The following is a 13,455-nucleotide window of genomic DNA, read 5'->3' as shown; positions in this document are numbered from 1 at the left end:
ATGTTACTTTCTAAACCTAATACGTTATAGTTACTAGTTACCTGTCCAAATTTGTAATTAGCAGGGGCGCAACTTTTACTGGGCAAAGGGGGGACATGTCGTCCCCGCCCCCCCCCCCCCACATTCTGACATTGCATTTCCCTCCCCCCCCAGTTTTATCATTGGAATGTGATACAAAACGAGGCTTCGGTGTTTATGCGACTGGATAAATATATATATATATATATATATTTATATATCATGTCCCCCCCACACTTCTAAAACCAAAGTTGCACCCCTGGTAGTCAGTAACTTAATGTTTGAATTACCCAAACTCAGTAGTGTAATCCGATTACTTGCAGTTCATTTTGGAATACTTTCCCTTTAAGACGCAATAGAAGACAAAAAGGATCCATCAAACGCATCAAAACAAGAGCGAAAGCTGTATGGAGGAAACTGGCCACAGGTTTGCTTCCACCTTCCAAACCATCCCCCTCTTCTGCCGCTGCAATGAAAGCTCTCTTCTTCCCATCTCTTTTTCCCACCCATCTCTCGCTCTCCTCACTCCATTGAGTGGCGGAAGATGAGTTGACAAGCTGACAAGAATACTCTAGTAAAACACTGCATTTCAACATAGTCTGGGCTAAAATTAGGCTTAATTTAAGATTAACATCCATGTGTTGACTCTATTGAGCAACAGTACCCCACAAGATCCTCTCGTTCTGCCCGCAAGCACAAACACACACACACACACACACACACACACACACACACACACACACACACACACCCCTCTCGCCATGTAACTCTGCATTCACCATGGCAAGGTGTACCCACAGCATACCAGATGACGTGAGCTCTCCATTTTTACTGCAGCATCATACATGATTCATATCATGGAAGCAGCACAGTGAGCAGCACAGTGAGCAGCACAGTGAGCAGCACAGTGAGCAGCACAGTGAGCAGTACAGCCCGAGCAAGGAGCAACTGGCTCACGTGGAATGATGTGCATCGGAAGAACAGTGGTAAGATCGAGAAATGAAGATCAATATTTGGGACGTCTCCTATCATTTCAGTGAAATATGTTTCTGAATTTGATTAAAATTGCATGAAAATGATTCAAATTCCGTTTCATTTAAGTAACAACCACTCCTAGTAATTTAGAAAGTGGCAGTAAAATCGTGCCACAAAAGTGGTGTGACTTAACAACAAAGCAATGTCACAACAATGGAGTTAGCGTAGGCTTCAATGGATGCTGGTATTATCATACCAATAAACTACAGGTTAGCATATAAAACAAGTCGGATAGCTAACTGCTAAGAGCTAATCACTGGAGCTTACAGTTAACCACTAATTAGCCTACTAGCATATCTTCCTGTCAGCTGTCATGTGTAGAAATAGTGTTTTGGCCTGGCCTGAGTCTGCTGCTGATTATCGCTGGCTGCTACATTTAACAAACAGTCAATAAAGGGCCCTCTTTGGAGACAGCGCTGTCACTGGCTAATTAGCCTTCCTTCAGAAACAATGGGGGTTTTGGTGCGCGGCGCGCTAATGACTAGCTGTCGATACAGACAGCCTCGCACTGGAGCCCTTATGCTACGCTGGGAGGAGCTACGCTAACTTTCAAACACACTAGCATTGCTAAATGCTAATCATTATGGCAACAAGGCTAAGCCCCGGGTCCTGTTGGACATGCTACATGTGTGCGTGTTTAGCATAGTGAGTGAACCCACGGCTACATATCTCTAGCGTGTAGCTGTAGCGTGTATTGACATCCACTTGCAGGTGTTCAAAGCTAATTAGTTTGATTCTCTGAAGGCTTTCCCGGGATGTTGTGCTGTTTTTTTTTGTCTGCAACATGGCTGATGTTTCAAGTCTATGGGGCACCTGTTTGACAGGATACCCAGAGAGGTGTGACACCCCTAATACAAACAGAAATCAATATGGCAGCCTTCCTTGGTGGTGTTGATAGGACGAGTGTCCCATAAAGAGAGAGAGAGAAACAAGCAGCTTTGGAGGCGAGAGAAAGATAGAAAGGGGGGTGAGAGAGGGAAAAGAACGACAGGTAAAGACCTTCCTAATGATCTGAAGGAGCCAAACAGGACAACCAAAAGCCTACAGACGAATGTAAAGTATAATGGTCATATCATGGAGCCTATAACTGGTGTGTCATAGTCGGTGGCACAAGCGTCCACCTCCTGTCCCTCTAGCGAAGAACACGTCACCCTGCTTACGGCTCAACCTCTCCATGAGACAAAAACAAAAGAGGAAGAGGGAGGAAGTTAGAATAGAAGAGGGAGTGAGTGAGGGTAGAGAAGGACAACAAAACAGAGAGCGAGTGGGTTAAGAGAGAGAAAGAGAGGAGTGCTGAAGGGAGAGAAAGAGGGGGAGAGAAAGAGATGGACAGGGAGAGAGAGAGAGAGAGAGAGAAAGGTAGAGGAGATGGGTAGAGAGTGAGTGTGAGAGAGGTGTAAACATGATCAATCCTGTCTTGACTAGGTTCAAAGAGGACAGGCTTCCTCTCCACATTTTCAGCCTCAGTGAAGCGCATCGTCACTTCTTCTCTCTCACACACACTTCCTCATTTGCTACTCAACTGACAGATGGGCCTACGCGCGTGAGCAGGGAGGTGCGCACACGACTTCCAGCACACACGACTTCCAGCGCACCCTGCAGCATGCTGCGCAGTTATTTCCTACAATCCTAAAACCGGCCAAACTCCCTCTAAGCATGACCATTGGTCAAAATACTAACCGCCAACCCGTTGATTTATTGAATCAGGTGCATCCCTGCTGGGCTAGAAAAGAAATTGCGCTGACCAAAATCCATCTAGATAAAACCAAATCAGCAAGCATTTGGTTTATTACAACAACGTTCCATTCGCACAAATTTTGCGCACAAATTTTGCGCACAAATTTGTTTACATCCCTGTTAGTGAGCATTTATCATTTTCCAAGATAATCCATCCACCTGACAGGTGTGGCATTTCAAGAAGCTGATTAAACATGATCATTGCATAAGTGCACCTGGGGGCAATAAAAGGTCACTCTAAAATGTGCAGTTCTGTCACAGAACACAATGCCACAGATCTCTCCATTTTTTTGCATGCAATTGGCATGCTGACTGCAGGACTGTCCACCAGAGCTGTTGCCAGAGAATTTAATGTTCAATACTCTACCATAAGCTGCCTCCAACATAATTTTAGAGAATTTGGCAGTATGTCCAACCGGCCTGACAACCGCAGACCGTCGTGTGGACGCCATTCATCTGCTGCCATCACCTCATATTTCAACATGATAATGCACGGCCCTATGTCGCAAGGATTTGTATAGAAGTCCTGGAAGCTGAAAATGTCCCAGTTCTTCCATGGCCTGTATACTCACCAGACATGTCACCCATTGAGCATGTTTGGGATGCTCTGGATCGACGTGTACATAGCGTGTTCCAATTACCGCAGATAACCAGAAACTTCGCACAGCCATTGAGCAGTGGGACAACAATCCACCGGCCACAATAAACAGCCTGATCTACTCGATGTGAAGAAGACTGCATGAGGCAAATGGTGGTCAACCCAGATAATGACTGGTTCTCTGATCCACATGCCTAGCTTTTTTTGTTGTTGGCAATATTAAAATATGCTAATATTTATAAATGGTCTGAATACTTCCCTGTAGCTCAGTTGGTAGAGCATGGTGTTTGCAACACCAGGGTTGTGGGTTCGATTCCCACGGGGGGACAGCACAGAAAAAAAAAAAGAAAAAAAAACATGTATGAAATGTATGTATTCACTACTGTAAGTCGCTCTGGATAAGAGCGTCTGCTAAATGACTCAAATGTAAATGTAAAATACTTATGTAAATGTGATATTTCCCTCTTTTTTTTTCTAATACATTTGCAAACATTTCTAAAAACCTGGTTTTGCTTTGTCAGTATGGGGTATTGTGTGTAGATTGAATTGTATTTTTCCTCAATCAATCAATTTTAGAAGGCTGTAACGTAACAAAATGTGGAAAAAGTCAAGGGGTCTGAATACTTTCTGAATGTACTGTATATACTGTATTCTAGTAAATGCCACTCCGACATTGCTCATCCTAATATTTATATATTTCTTAATTCCATTCTTTTACTTTAGATTTGTGTGTATTGTGTTGTAAATTGTTAGATACTACTGCACTGTTGGAGCTAGGAACACAAGCATTTCGCTAAACCCGCAATAACATCTGCTAAATATGTGTATGTGACCAATAAAATTTGATTTCATTTAAAGGTATCTGTGACCAACCGATGAATATCTGAATTCCCAGTCATGTGAAATCCATAGATTAGGACTTATGCATTTATTTAAATGGACTGATTTCCTTATATGAACTGCAATTGAGTAAAATCTCAGAAATTGTTGCGTTCATGTTTTTGTTCAGTGTATATCAGGTGCGTTAGTGCTGGGCTGGAATAAAACTGTGCACCACCACTCACCGAGGTCTTCTGACACTGGATGCTGGTGCTGTTGAAGCGCAGGGCGGTGACGCTATGTTCCTCTCCCTGCACGTGGAACACACACTCGTAGTTCCTCTGGCCAGACTGGGGCTGGGGCAGGTTGCGGGCGGCCAGTGTGATGGGCTTGGTCACGCCCACGGGGATATAGATCTGGGTAGAGGGCAGGATCTGGGGACAGTCCTGGGGGAGAGAAGAATGGAGAGATTTAGGTTATTCAGGTATTCATGTTGTTGTGTGACGTTTGAATGTTTTTTTATCTGATCTGGGGACAGTCCTGGAGGAGAGAGGGAGAATTAGAGTAACGCCTTCGTTCATGTACCGTTACGTCATGTCTGAATGTGTCTATCTGATCTGGGGACAGTCCTGGAGGAGAGAGGGAGAATTAGAGTAACACCTTCGTTCATGCACCGTTACGTCATGTCTGAATGTGTCTATCTGATCTGGGGACAGTCCTGGAGGAGAGAGGGAGAATTAGAGTAACACCTTCGTTCATGCACCGTTACGTCATGTCTGAATGTGTCTATCTGATCTGGGGACAGTCCTGGAGGAGAGAGGGAGAATTAGAGTAACACCTTCGTTCATGCACCGTTACGTCATGTCTGAATGTGTCTATCTGATCTGGGGACAGTCCTGGAGGAGAGAGGGAGAATTAGAGTAACGCCTTCATTCATGCACCGTTACGTCATGTCTGAATGTGTCTATCTGAACTGGGGACAGTCCTGGAGGAGTAGGGAAGGAGGAATGGAGAGATGGAGGGCGATAAGGAGAGGTTTGGGTTAAACGGTTGTTCGTAGACGATGTCAAGTAGCCTTTGTGCCACAATATCATGTCGGCTTATGACTTGACACGATACTCAAACGAGTCGCATGAGAAAGAAAGAGTGAAAGAGATCTGGAACAAAGTACATTTAACGGTAATAATGGCTCTACATAACACTCTTGTAACACTCGGGCTAAGGCACTGCATCTCAGTGCAAGAGGCGTCACTGCGGTCCCTGGTTCGAATCCAGGCTGTATCACATCCGGTCATGATTGGCATTCCCATAAGGGGGGCGCACAATTGGTCCAGCGTCGTCCGGGGTTTGGCGTCCTTGTAAATAGAATTTACAAGAATTTGTTCTTAACTGACTTGCCGAGTTAAATAAAACATTTCAAAAACAAATGACATCTCATGTGTATGACTTATACAACAGAGACAGAATGCCATGTTACCACTGCCAACCTTATAAAGCACCATACTTGTGATATCATAGCATCCCCAAGACTTCAAAAAGAGAATGAACTGCAGTTTGTCCTTGTGTGGACTCCATTGTCTGGTAATGAACTAGTGTGACAATGTTTGAGAAAGCCCATTGATTCTGTAACATTCACCAGAGATGAGATGATGGCTTAGACCATCTGGTAACACTTCGTGTATTGTCTTGTATCACTGGGGTGTAAAGCCTTGGGGGTCCAGAGAGAGTGTGTGTTCGTGCGAAGGAACGCATGAAGTCATTACATTGTTTATACCACGCTTTGGCGGAGTGCTTACATCATCAACTCCCACTCAATAGAACAGGCGTTGCACAACGAGGAACCCGCCCCTACTCTTTAGACCAATGCCATCGAAGCAATTCACTCTGTAATTCCTCGTCATGTCATTTTAAAAAGCCTATTACTACACCCAGTTAACAAACGCAGATAAACATTTCACAAACAAAAATTGCATGCAAAAGGGGTAAAAAAAACCCGAAAGCGGCAACTTTATAGCGGTTGATACTAGCCTGGTATTGCTTGATATCGGAACAATTTTTTTTTTTAAACGGCCTGTCGTTCCATTCCTTACAAAATCGCCTGACAAACGTACACCAAATGATGAGAAAATGACCAACACACCTTAAATCTGGGGTTTGTACATCTATGCCTGAGATGCTAGTGTACTGTAAGCTGCTCTGAGAAACATACCAACACACCTCACATTGGCCCCATACCTTCACTACAGTACATTATTGACATTTTAGTCATTTAGGAGACGCTCTTATCCAAAGTGACTGACAGTTACTGCATTCTCTTAAGATAGCTCGGTGAGATTGTCATTTTTTCCCCCCTCAATAAAGAAGTTATCAGTAAAGTTAGTGCTAGTAGGAAAATATAAGATAATGGGGGAGGGGGAGGGTTAGACTGACTGATGTCTTATTTAAGATACTGTTTGAAGAGGTAGGGTTTCAGATGTTTTTGGAAGATGTACAGGGACTCTGCTGTCCTAGCATCAGGGGGGAACCTGGTTCCCCCATTGGGGTGCCAGGACAGAGAAGGGCTTTGACTGGGCTGACAGCCAAGAGACCAGAGGCCCCATCTGTAGCTCAGTTGGTAGAGCATGGTGTTTGCAACGCATGGTGTTTGCAACGCCAGGGATGTGGGTTCGATTCCCACGGGGGGCCATGTATGAAATGTATGCATTCACTACTGTAAGTCGCTCTGGATAAGAGCGTCTGCTAAATGACTAAAATGTAAATGTAAATGCAGAGGCGGCAGAACAGAGTGCTCGGGTTGGGATGTAGGGTTTGAGCAGAAGGTAGGGAGGGGCAGTTCCCCTTGCTGCTCCGTATGCAAGCACCATGGTCTTGTAGTGGATGCGAGCTTAGACTGGAAGCCTGAGAAGCAACATCAGGGATTTTTCTGCCATTGAAATCCTTGGACGGGCCGCTGTCCAAACAGTGTAAAAAAATATATATATATTTTGTGTGTATACAGATGGAAAGACTAAATCTTCAACGACTAAAACCAGATAAAGTATATAGAAAAGATAATGGACCTATATATTTTATATAATATAATCTTTGAGAACTAACAATGAATAAAATAAAAGCTAGATAGTCAGGGAGAATTGAAAAATGCATAGAATTGCAGTAAAATTTGCTTAAAAATGTATATACACCACCAAGATGGGGGCCTCTAAAACAGGGGTGGGCAACTTTGATGGGGTTGGGTGCCACAAAACAAATCTAACCTCATATTGAGGGGCCACAGTGGCTCACGGCTCTGCGTACCCACATCCATACCCACACATGCAGTCAGAGCCAACCCTAGCCTTTCGGGGGCCATAATTGGGGACCCCTAATTTTTGTTAGGGGGCCCCACCTTCTGAGCAAAATATTTGAGCGTCCCCCCTCTTGACGGAGGAGTGAGTTAATTCCCTACAGCGCTACACATTTTGCCATGGGGGTGGAAAGAAATGTTCGCAATTTTGAATATGATATCTGAGTGCGAGTGACTAACAAAATCAATTTGTTACAGTAATCTGACCATGATTACTACAAGTTTAGATAGCTGGCTAGACTAATTTACCAAATCTAAAAATGTTTTGCTGACACGGGCTAACTAAGTGACTACCCATGACTGAAATAACAAGAGGGATTGCTGATGCACAACATTTTAAAATTGCACCTTGTGTCTTCTACTATTCTAACTCCACATTAAGTTGAGACCCCGCGGGCCGCCAGCTGCCCGTCCCCTGCTCTAAAAATGTTCTCTAAAACTCAGCCACGTCCACAGACCGACCTCACACACTGCCACGCCCCATCATGCCACGCCCACCACCTAAGCCCCTTTTTTTTATCCAGAAGAAAACCCTGACCATGCAGTAACAGTAAGCGGTCCTGCTGTGCATTAGTGCAACAATGTACCCCAGGGCCTGCCAGACAATGGTGCATTTGTTATTCGCTTATTAGCCTCCTCCAACATCTGAACCCGCTCCGACGCTGAACTGATCATGAGCACGGCATTACAATGGCGAGAAAACCAGTCTGGTGACAACACCCTGACAATAATTGACTAGCAGGGAGGTAGGCGGGTTGGACGGACGGAGGGGAGATGGTGGCGGGTAGGATGATGGGGCAGAATGAGCGATGTGGGGGGGGGGAGAGTCAGAAAGAGATGGAAGCAGGGAGAAAGCGGGGAGCAGAACTGCATTCTGACTTCTCCTCTCCCCCTGTATCAAAGTCAGAGCGATGGATCCGTTCACGCTAACAACCGGCTCCGTTTCACGCGTCTCGCCGTTAATGAATTGCCCGCAGCCTCGGACGTGGGTGGAAGTTTAAGTGGGGAGCTAGATCGAGTCGTGTAATGACATTTGAAGTCTCGAATTTTGAAACGGAGAAAACAGCGCTCTCACTTTCCAAGCACAAACAGCAATTGCAACGGCAATAAAAAATATAAAAAAAGCCCTGCATTTTGTATATTTGGTCTGTGGTTTGATAGTGTCACTTTTTACAGCGAGACAATGTTACATTTACATTCAATTTAAAATGCCAATGTTGAGTCTAAATCAAATAACATTTTATTTGGTCACCTACACGTGTTTAGCAGATGTTATTGCGGGTGTAGCGAAATGCTTGTGTTTCTAGCGCCGACAGTGCAGTAATATCTAACAAGTAATATCTAACAATTTCACAACACACAAATTCGAAGTAAAGGAATGAATACATAAATATTTTGACAAGCAACGTCGGAGCGGCATAGACTAAAAGACAGTAGACTAAAATACAGTAGAATAAAATACAGTATATACTGTACACGAGATGAGTAGTGAAAATATGTAAACATTATTAAAGTGTCTAACAAAACGTGCTAGATGCTAACGTAATAGCAAAACATATTGTATTCATTTGTCTATCGACTTTGTGACCGATTCCCCTTCCCAAACAGTAAAAGGATACAGTTATACTTTAATCTTTGTTTCAAGTGTCAACACACTACTTAACTACTGTTCCACTACTGGCGGAGCATCCAAACTTAAGACACTGTACGCCAGCAACCCCAGTGCACTGCTTACAGTAAGATTTCCAAATGGCAGTCATGGAGTTCTGTAAATCGCGTCACATTGAACATTGTCCCCATTCTCTCGAGAAGCCGCTATCGCATTACTCCAAAACATGATCAAAGCATTAGCAGAGCGAGAGACCGAGGCATCCTATTTTATCAACATTTCTGACAGGTGTCAAAACCGTTCAAAGCTTGCATTAGGGCTACAAACTGCAGACTACAATGGAACCATATTTCACCGGGGGATTCTTTTGAAGCTCAGATTTTTTCTTATTTCACCGTTGAAACAGAACTAGCGGTTTCTACACGAGTTGTGAGTTCATCATCCGGCTGTTTCCATGAAAACAGGCTGAGGGAAGAAGTGTGCGCACGTGCGTGCAAGAGAAGTGCCAGGTAAGCTGGCACTATAAGAAACGTCTGAGGGAGGTTGGTGGCTACCCACAAGGAGACTGGCTCAGCGTTTCTCTTCCCACAAACCCCCTAAGCTTAAGAGTAAAAGGCGCTAAGACGGATCCCCGGGGATGGCATTGCACAGTTGCCAAACAATGAGACTTTCTGATCATCACATATACACACTTTCTTTTAGCCAAAATAGACTCTCATTCCACTTTCAATGACTGTCCCTCCTGGCAAACCTACACAGCTGCCGGAAAAACGATTCTGGAGAAAGTAAACACCCACAGCTTGGTCCAAAGCAAAGCTCAAAACACACTGCGTGATTGAATTGGGCTTAAAACAGACAAATGTACATGTGCACATGTGTGTGTGGTGTTTTTGGTAGAGGACGTCCAAGTTCTCTATCCCTGTTCTATGGCAGACTGAAGGGGCCTTCCCCTGTGCCCACTTGTTTGTTTTACTTAACTGCTGCCTTGGAATGGCAATGGCTTAGCCAGGCTGAAAGAAGAGGGGCATTGTGGGAGATGAAGTCCACATACAAATGGATTCCCTTGTATGCATGTCAAACATCATTTACCACTTTATTTGTTTACAAAAATGGATTGCTTCTACAGAGAGTCACGTGGCCATTGCTTGCTATATAAAGCAGGCTGACAGGCATTCAGTTACTGTTCGATTGAATGTTAGAATGGGCAAAATGAGTGGCCTAAGTGACTTTGAGCGTGGTATGATCGTCAGTGCCAGGCACGCCAGATCAAGTATCTCAGAAACGGCCCCCCTCCCGGGCTTTTCACGCACGACAGTGTCAAGGGTTTCCCCGAGAACGGTAAGACAAACAAAAAACATTCAGTCAGCGGCAGTCCTGTGGGTGAAAACAGCTCGTTGAGGAAGTCGAAAGAGAACGGCAAGAATTGTGCACGCTAACAGGCGGGCCACAAACAGACACATAACGGAGCAGTACAACAGTGGCGTGCAGATCAACATCTCAGGAACGCAGAACTCTAGTCGATCCTTGTCACAGATGGGCTATTGCAGCAGACGACCAAACTGGTTTTCCACTCCTATCAGCTGAAAACAAGAAGCGGGTCCAGTGGGAACGCGATCACCAACACTGGTCAATTGAGGAGGGGAAGAAAAAAAACATTGCCTGGTCTGATGAATCCCGGTTCCTGTGATGGAGTCAGGATTTGACGTTAGAAGCATGAGTCCATGGACCCATCCTGCCTGGTGTCAATAGTACAGGCTGGTGTGGTAGTGTACTGGTGTGGGGAATGTTTTCATGGCATAACATTAGGTCCCTTAATACCATTTGAGCAAAGATTGAATGCCATTGTGCATCTGAACATTGTTGCTGACCAAACCATATAGAGCATCTTTGGGGTGAGACGGAACGGGGCTGTTCGCAGCATCAATGTACCGCCATCCTATCTGCAACAACCCCTTGACGCCGTCGCGCGTCGGCATGGACCAACATCCCGGTGGAATGTTTCCGGCCACCTTGTAGAACCCGCGCCCCGAAGAATTCAGGCTGTTCTGGAGACAAAAGGGGGGGGGGGGGGACGACGACCGGCCCGGTACTACATGGGTGTACCTAATAAAGTGTACGTTCTGAAAGACCTTAACCTCTTTGGGCTAGGGGGCAGTATTTTGACGTCCGGATGAAAAGCGTACCCAAAGTAAACTGCCTGTTACTCGGGCCCAGAAGCTAGGATATGCATATAATTGGTAGATTTGGATAGAAAACACTCTAAAGTTTCTAAAACTGTTAAAATAATGTCTGTGAGTATAACAGAACTGATATGGCAGGCAAAAACCCGAGGACAAACCATAAAAAAACCCCAGCCTACCACTGTTTTCAATGGCTGTCACTTTTATTATAAGGCGAAAACCTCCCAGATTGCAGTTCCTAGGACTTCCTTTCCGTTTCAAACGACAAAGGCTTCATTAATTAGATCATTCTAAACGCCGCAATTCTTGCAGCACAAGACAAATGTCCCGTCTCACTTCCAGACGCCTAATCGTATTTTCAGCCAATGGTTTGAAGCATGAATCACCGGGCAGACGTCCGAGATACATTTCGCCTCTCCCATCAACGTGTGCTCCCTCAGACACTTCAGCTGATAGGTCCACACTCTCACCATGTTGACGGTGGAGGGAAAACTAGTGTCGGCGGATAAAATGATCTGCACCTCACAGGTGTGAGCAAAACACCATTTTAACACCGGCCAAGTGCATATAATGAGACAACTAGAGATGTGAGTAGATTAAAGCGAGAGAGAGTGTACGTATATAAATAAATAAGTTCTTAGGCGAGAAACTGACAGGATGTTAATAAATAACGCAACGAAAACATTGTGCATAAATAATGAGGCGACTGTCTTAATTTTTTTTTTTTTAAGACCAATCCGATCCATAATTAATTAGGTCTCTGATGTGGTGGAATACAGATAAGAGGGGGGGAGGGGGATTAACATAATATGTTAAATAATGAAATAAATTAGTTGAAAACCTTCGGGGGAAGAGACGGTGACACCTAGGTCATCAAAGTGGCGGGACTTGGGGACGATGTTGGGGGACACGGGGGAGTGTGTTGCGGCTTTGACACAGGGGAGCGTGTGTTACGGCTCTGACAGAGGGTGAGCGGGGGGGTTCTAGATCTCCCATGAGCGCCGTTGACATGCTTCGCAGCTTGGCCCCACAGCATCGTACTGTATCTTCTTGTCAGGCATTGAGCTTCTATTATAGCAGGCGTCACATCAGAGTTGGGGATGGAATCGCTTGTACCACTGTTCCACCCGAGCCTAACCCAAGTTGTGCGCACCTAATCTTTGCGTTAACATTCCTATCGTGGTCAGGTATTGAGGTAATATGTTCTTCGACGAGGACACCGACGTGCCTTCTGAACTTAACCAATGAATCAAAGCTCTTGGAAAAGGCGGACATGGGCACAACAGAGAGACAACAGGGTCAATATAAGGGCAACACTCCGAGGGGGTTTTTAGAAGACATGTTTGCGGTAAAACAGCTCAGCAGGCAGTCTCATCTTTAACTACAGCCTGACCTTCACGGGGCTCGCATCTGATGGGGAGACGCGCTAGAGCTGCCTGTAGACTCGACCGACACAGTGTGTGTGCTTGCCTGTGTGTGTATGTATGCATGTGTGTGTATGTATGCGCGCTAGAGCTTGCCTGTATGCGTGTGTAGTTTTATCCCTCTTGCCGCCCCCCCGTTATTTTTTGGCAGATCTATTAGGTGGAACGCCGAGGTATTCTCATTAAGCTGCGAAACGACGCCCCTTCGACAGGCGAGAGACGGATCGTGGCGGAAAGAGAAAGGAAAAAAATAAACGAGAAAGAGAGAGTAACGACTTAATAACCGAGCGACGTGCAGGGGAGCGCAGGAGCAGAGCGGATGAGAGCGGAACGAGGATTTTTTTTGTTTTTAAAAGCAGGACTTTCAACCACGAAAAGGGACTCGGGAGGGGGGGGGGGGGGGTTCCGTCCACTCCCAATTCTCATCCTCACTCCCTGGAAATAGTGGAGCAGAGAGAGAGTGTGAAAGGGAGCGTGACAAAAAAGAGAGAGACGGACAAATTATACAGAGGTGGTGTGAATGATCTGTTATACAGGCGGAAACTACCGGTGACAAAAAGGTGTGGTACACATCACTGTAGGTTCATGGGATATTTAGAGCGGCCCAGCGCCCAAAGTGACTATTCTTATCAACCGTATACAAGAACCTCCTCTGTGTTGTCTTAGGAATTCAGCCTCCTCTGTGTTGGACT

The 13,455-nt window shown here is 45.2% G+C and overlaps 1 protein-coding gene across 3 annotated transcripts in view; it reads right to left on the bottom strand.

Annotated features, from left to right (window-relative positions):
- The window catches only part of LOC106565213 (plexin-A1), a 256,630-nt gene that overhangs the window by 85,203 nt on the left and 157,972 nt on the right, over positions 1-13,455 (bottom strand). For all 3 annotated transcript variants that reach the window (XM_014132076.3, XM_014132080.3, XM_014132077.3), the window contains exon 10: positions 4,453-4,653. In XM_014132076.3, the coding sequence (XP_013987551.1) occupies positions 4,453-4,653 (201 nt within the window). The remainder of the gene's footprint in view (positions 1-4,452; positions 4,654-13,455) is intronic.

The sequence above is a fragment of the Salmo salar genome, chromosome 12, assembly GCF_965601325.2.
Source record: "Salmo salar chromosome 12, fSalSal1, whole genome shotgun sequence".
NCBI lineage: Eukaryota > Metazoa > Chordata > Actinopteri > Salmoniformes > Salmonidae > Salmo > Salmo salar.
The sequence above is the reverse complement of the archived record's forward strand: the minus strand, read 5'-3'. Positions and strand labels throughout refer to the sequence as shown.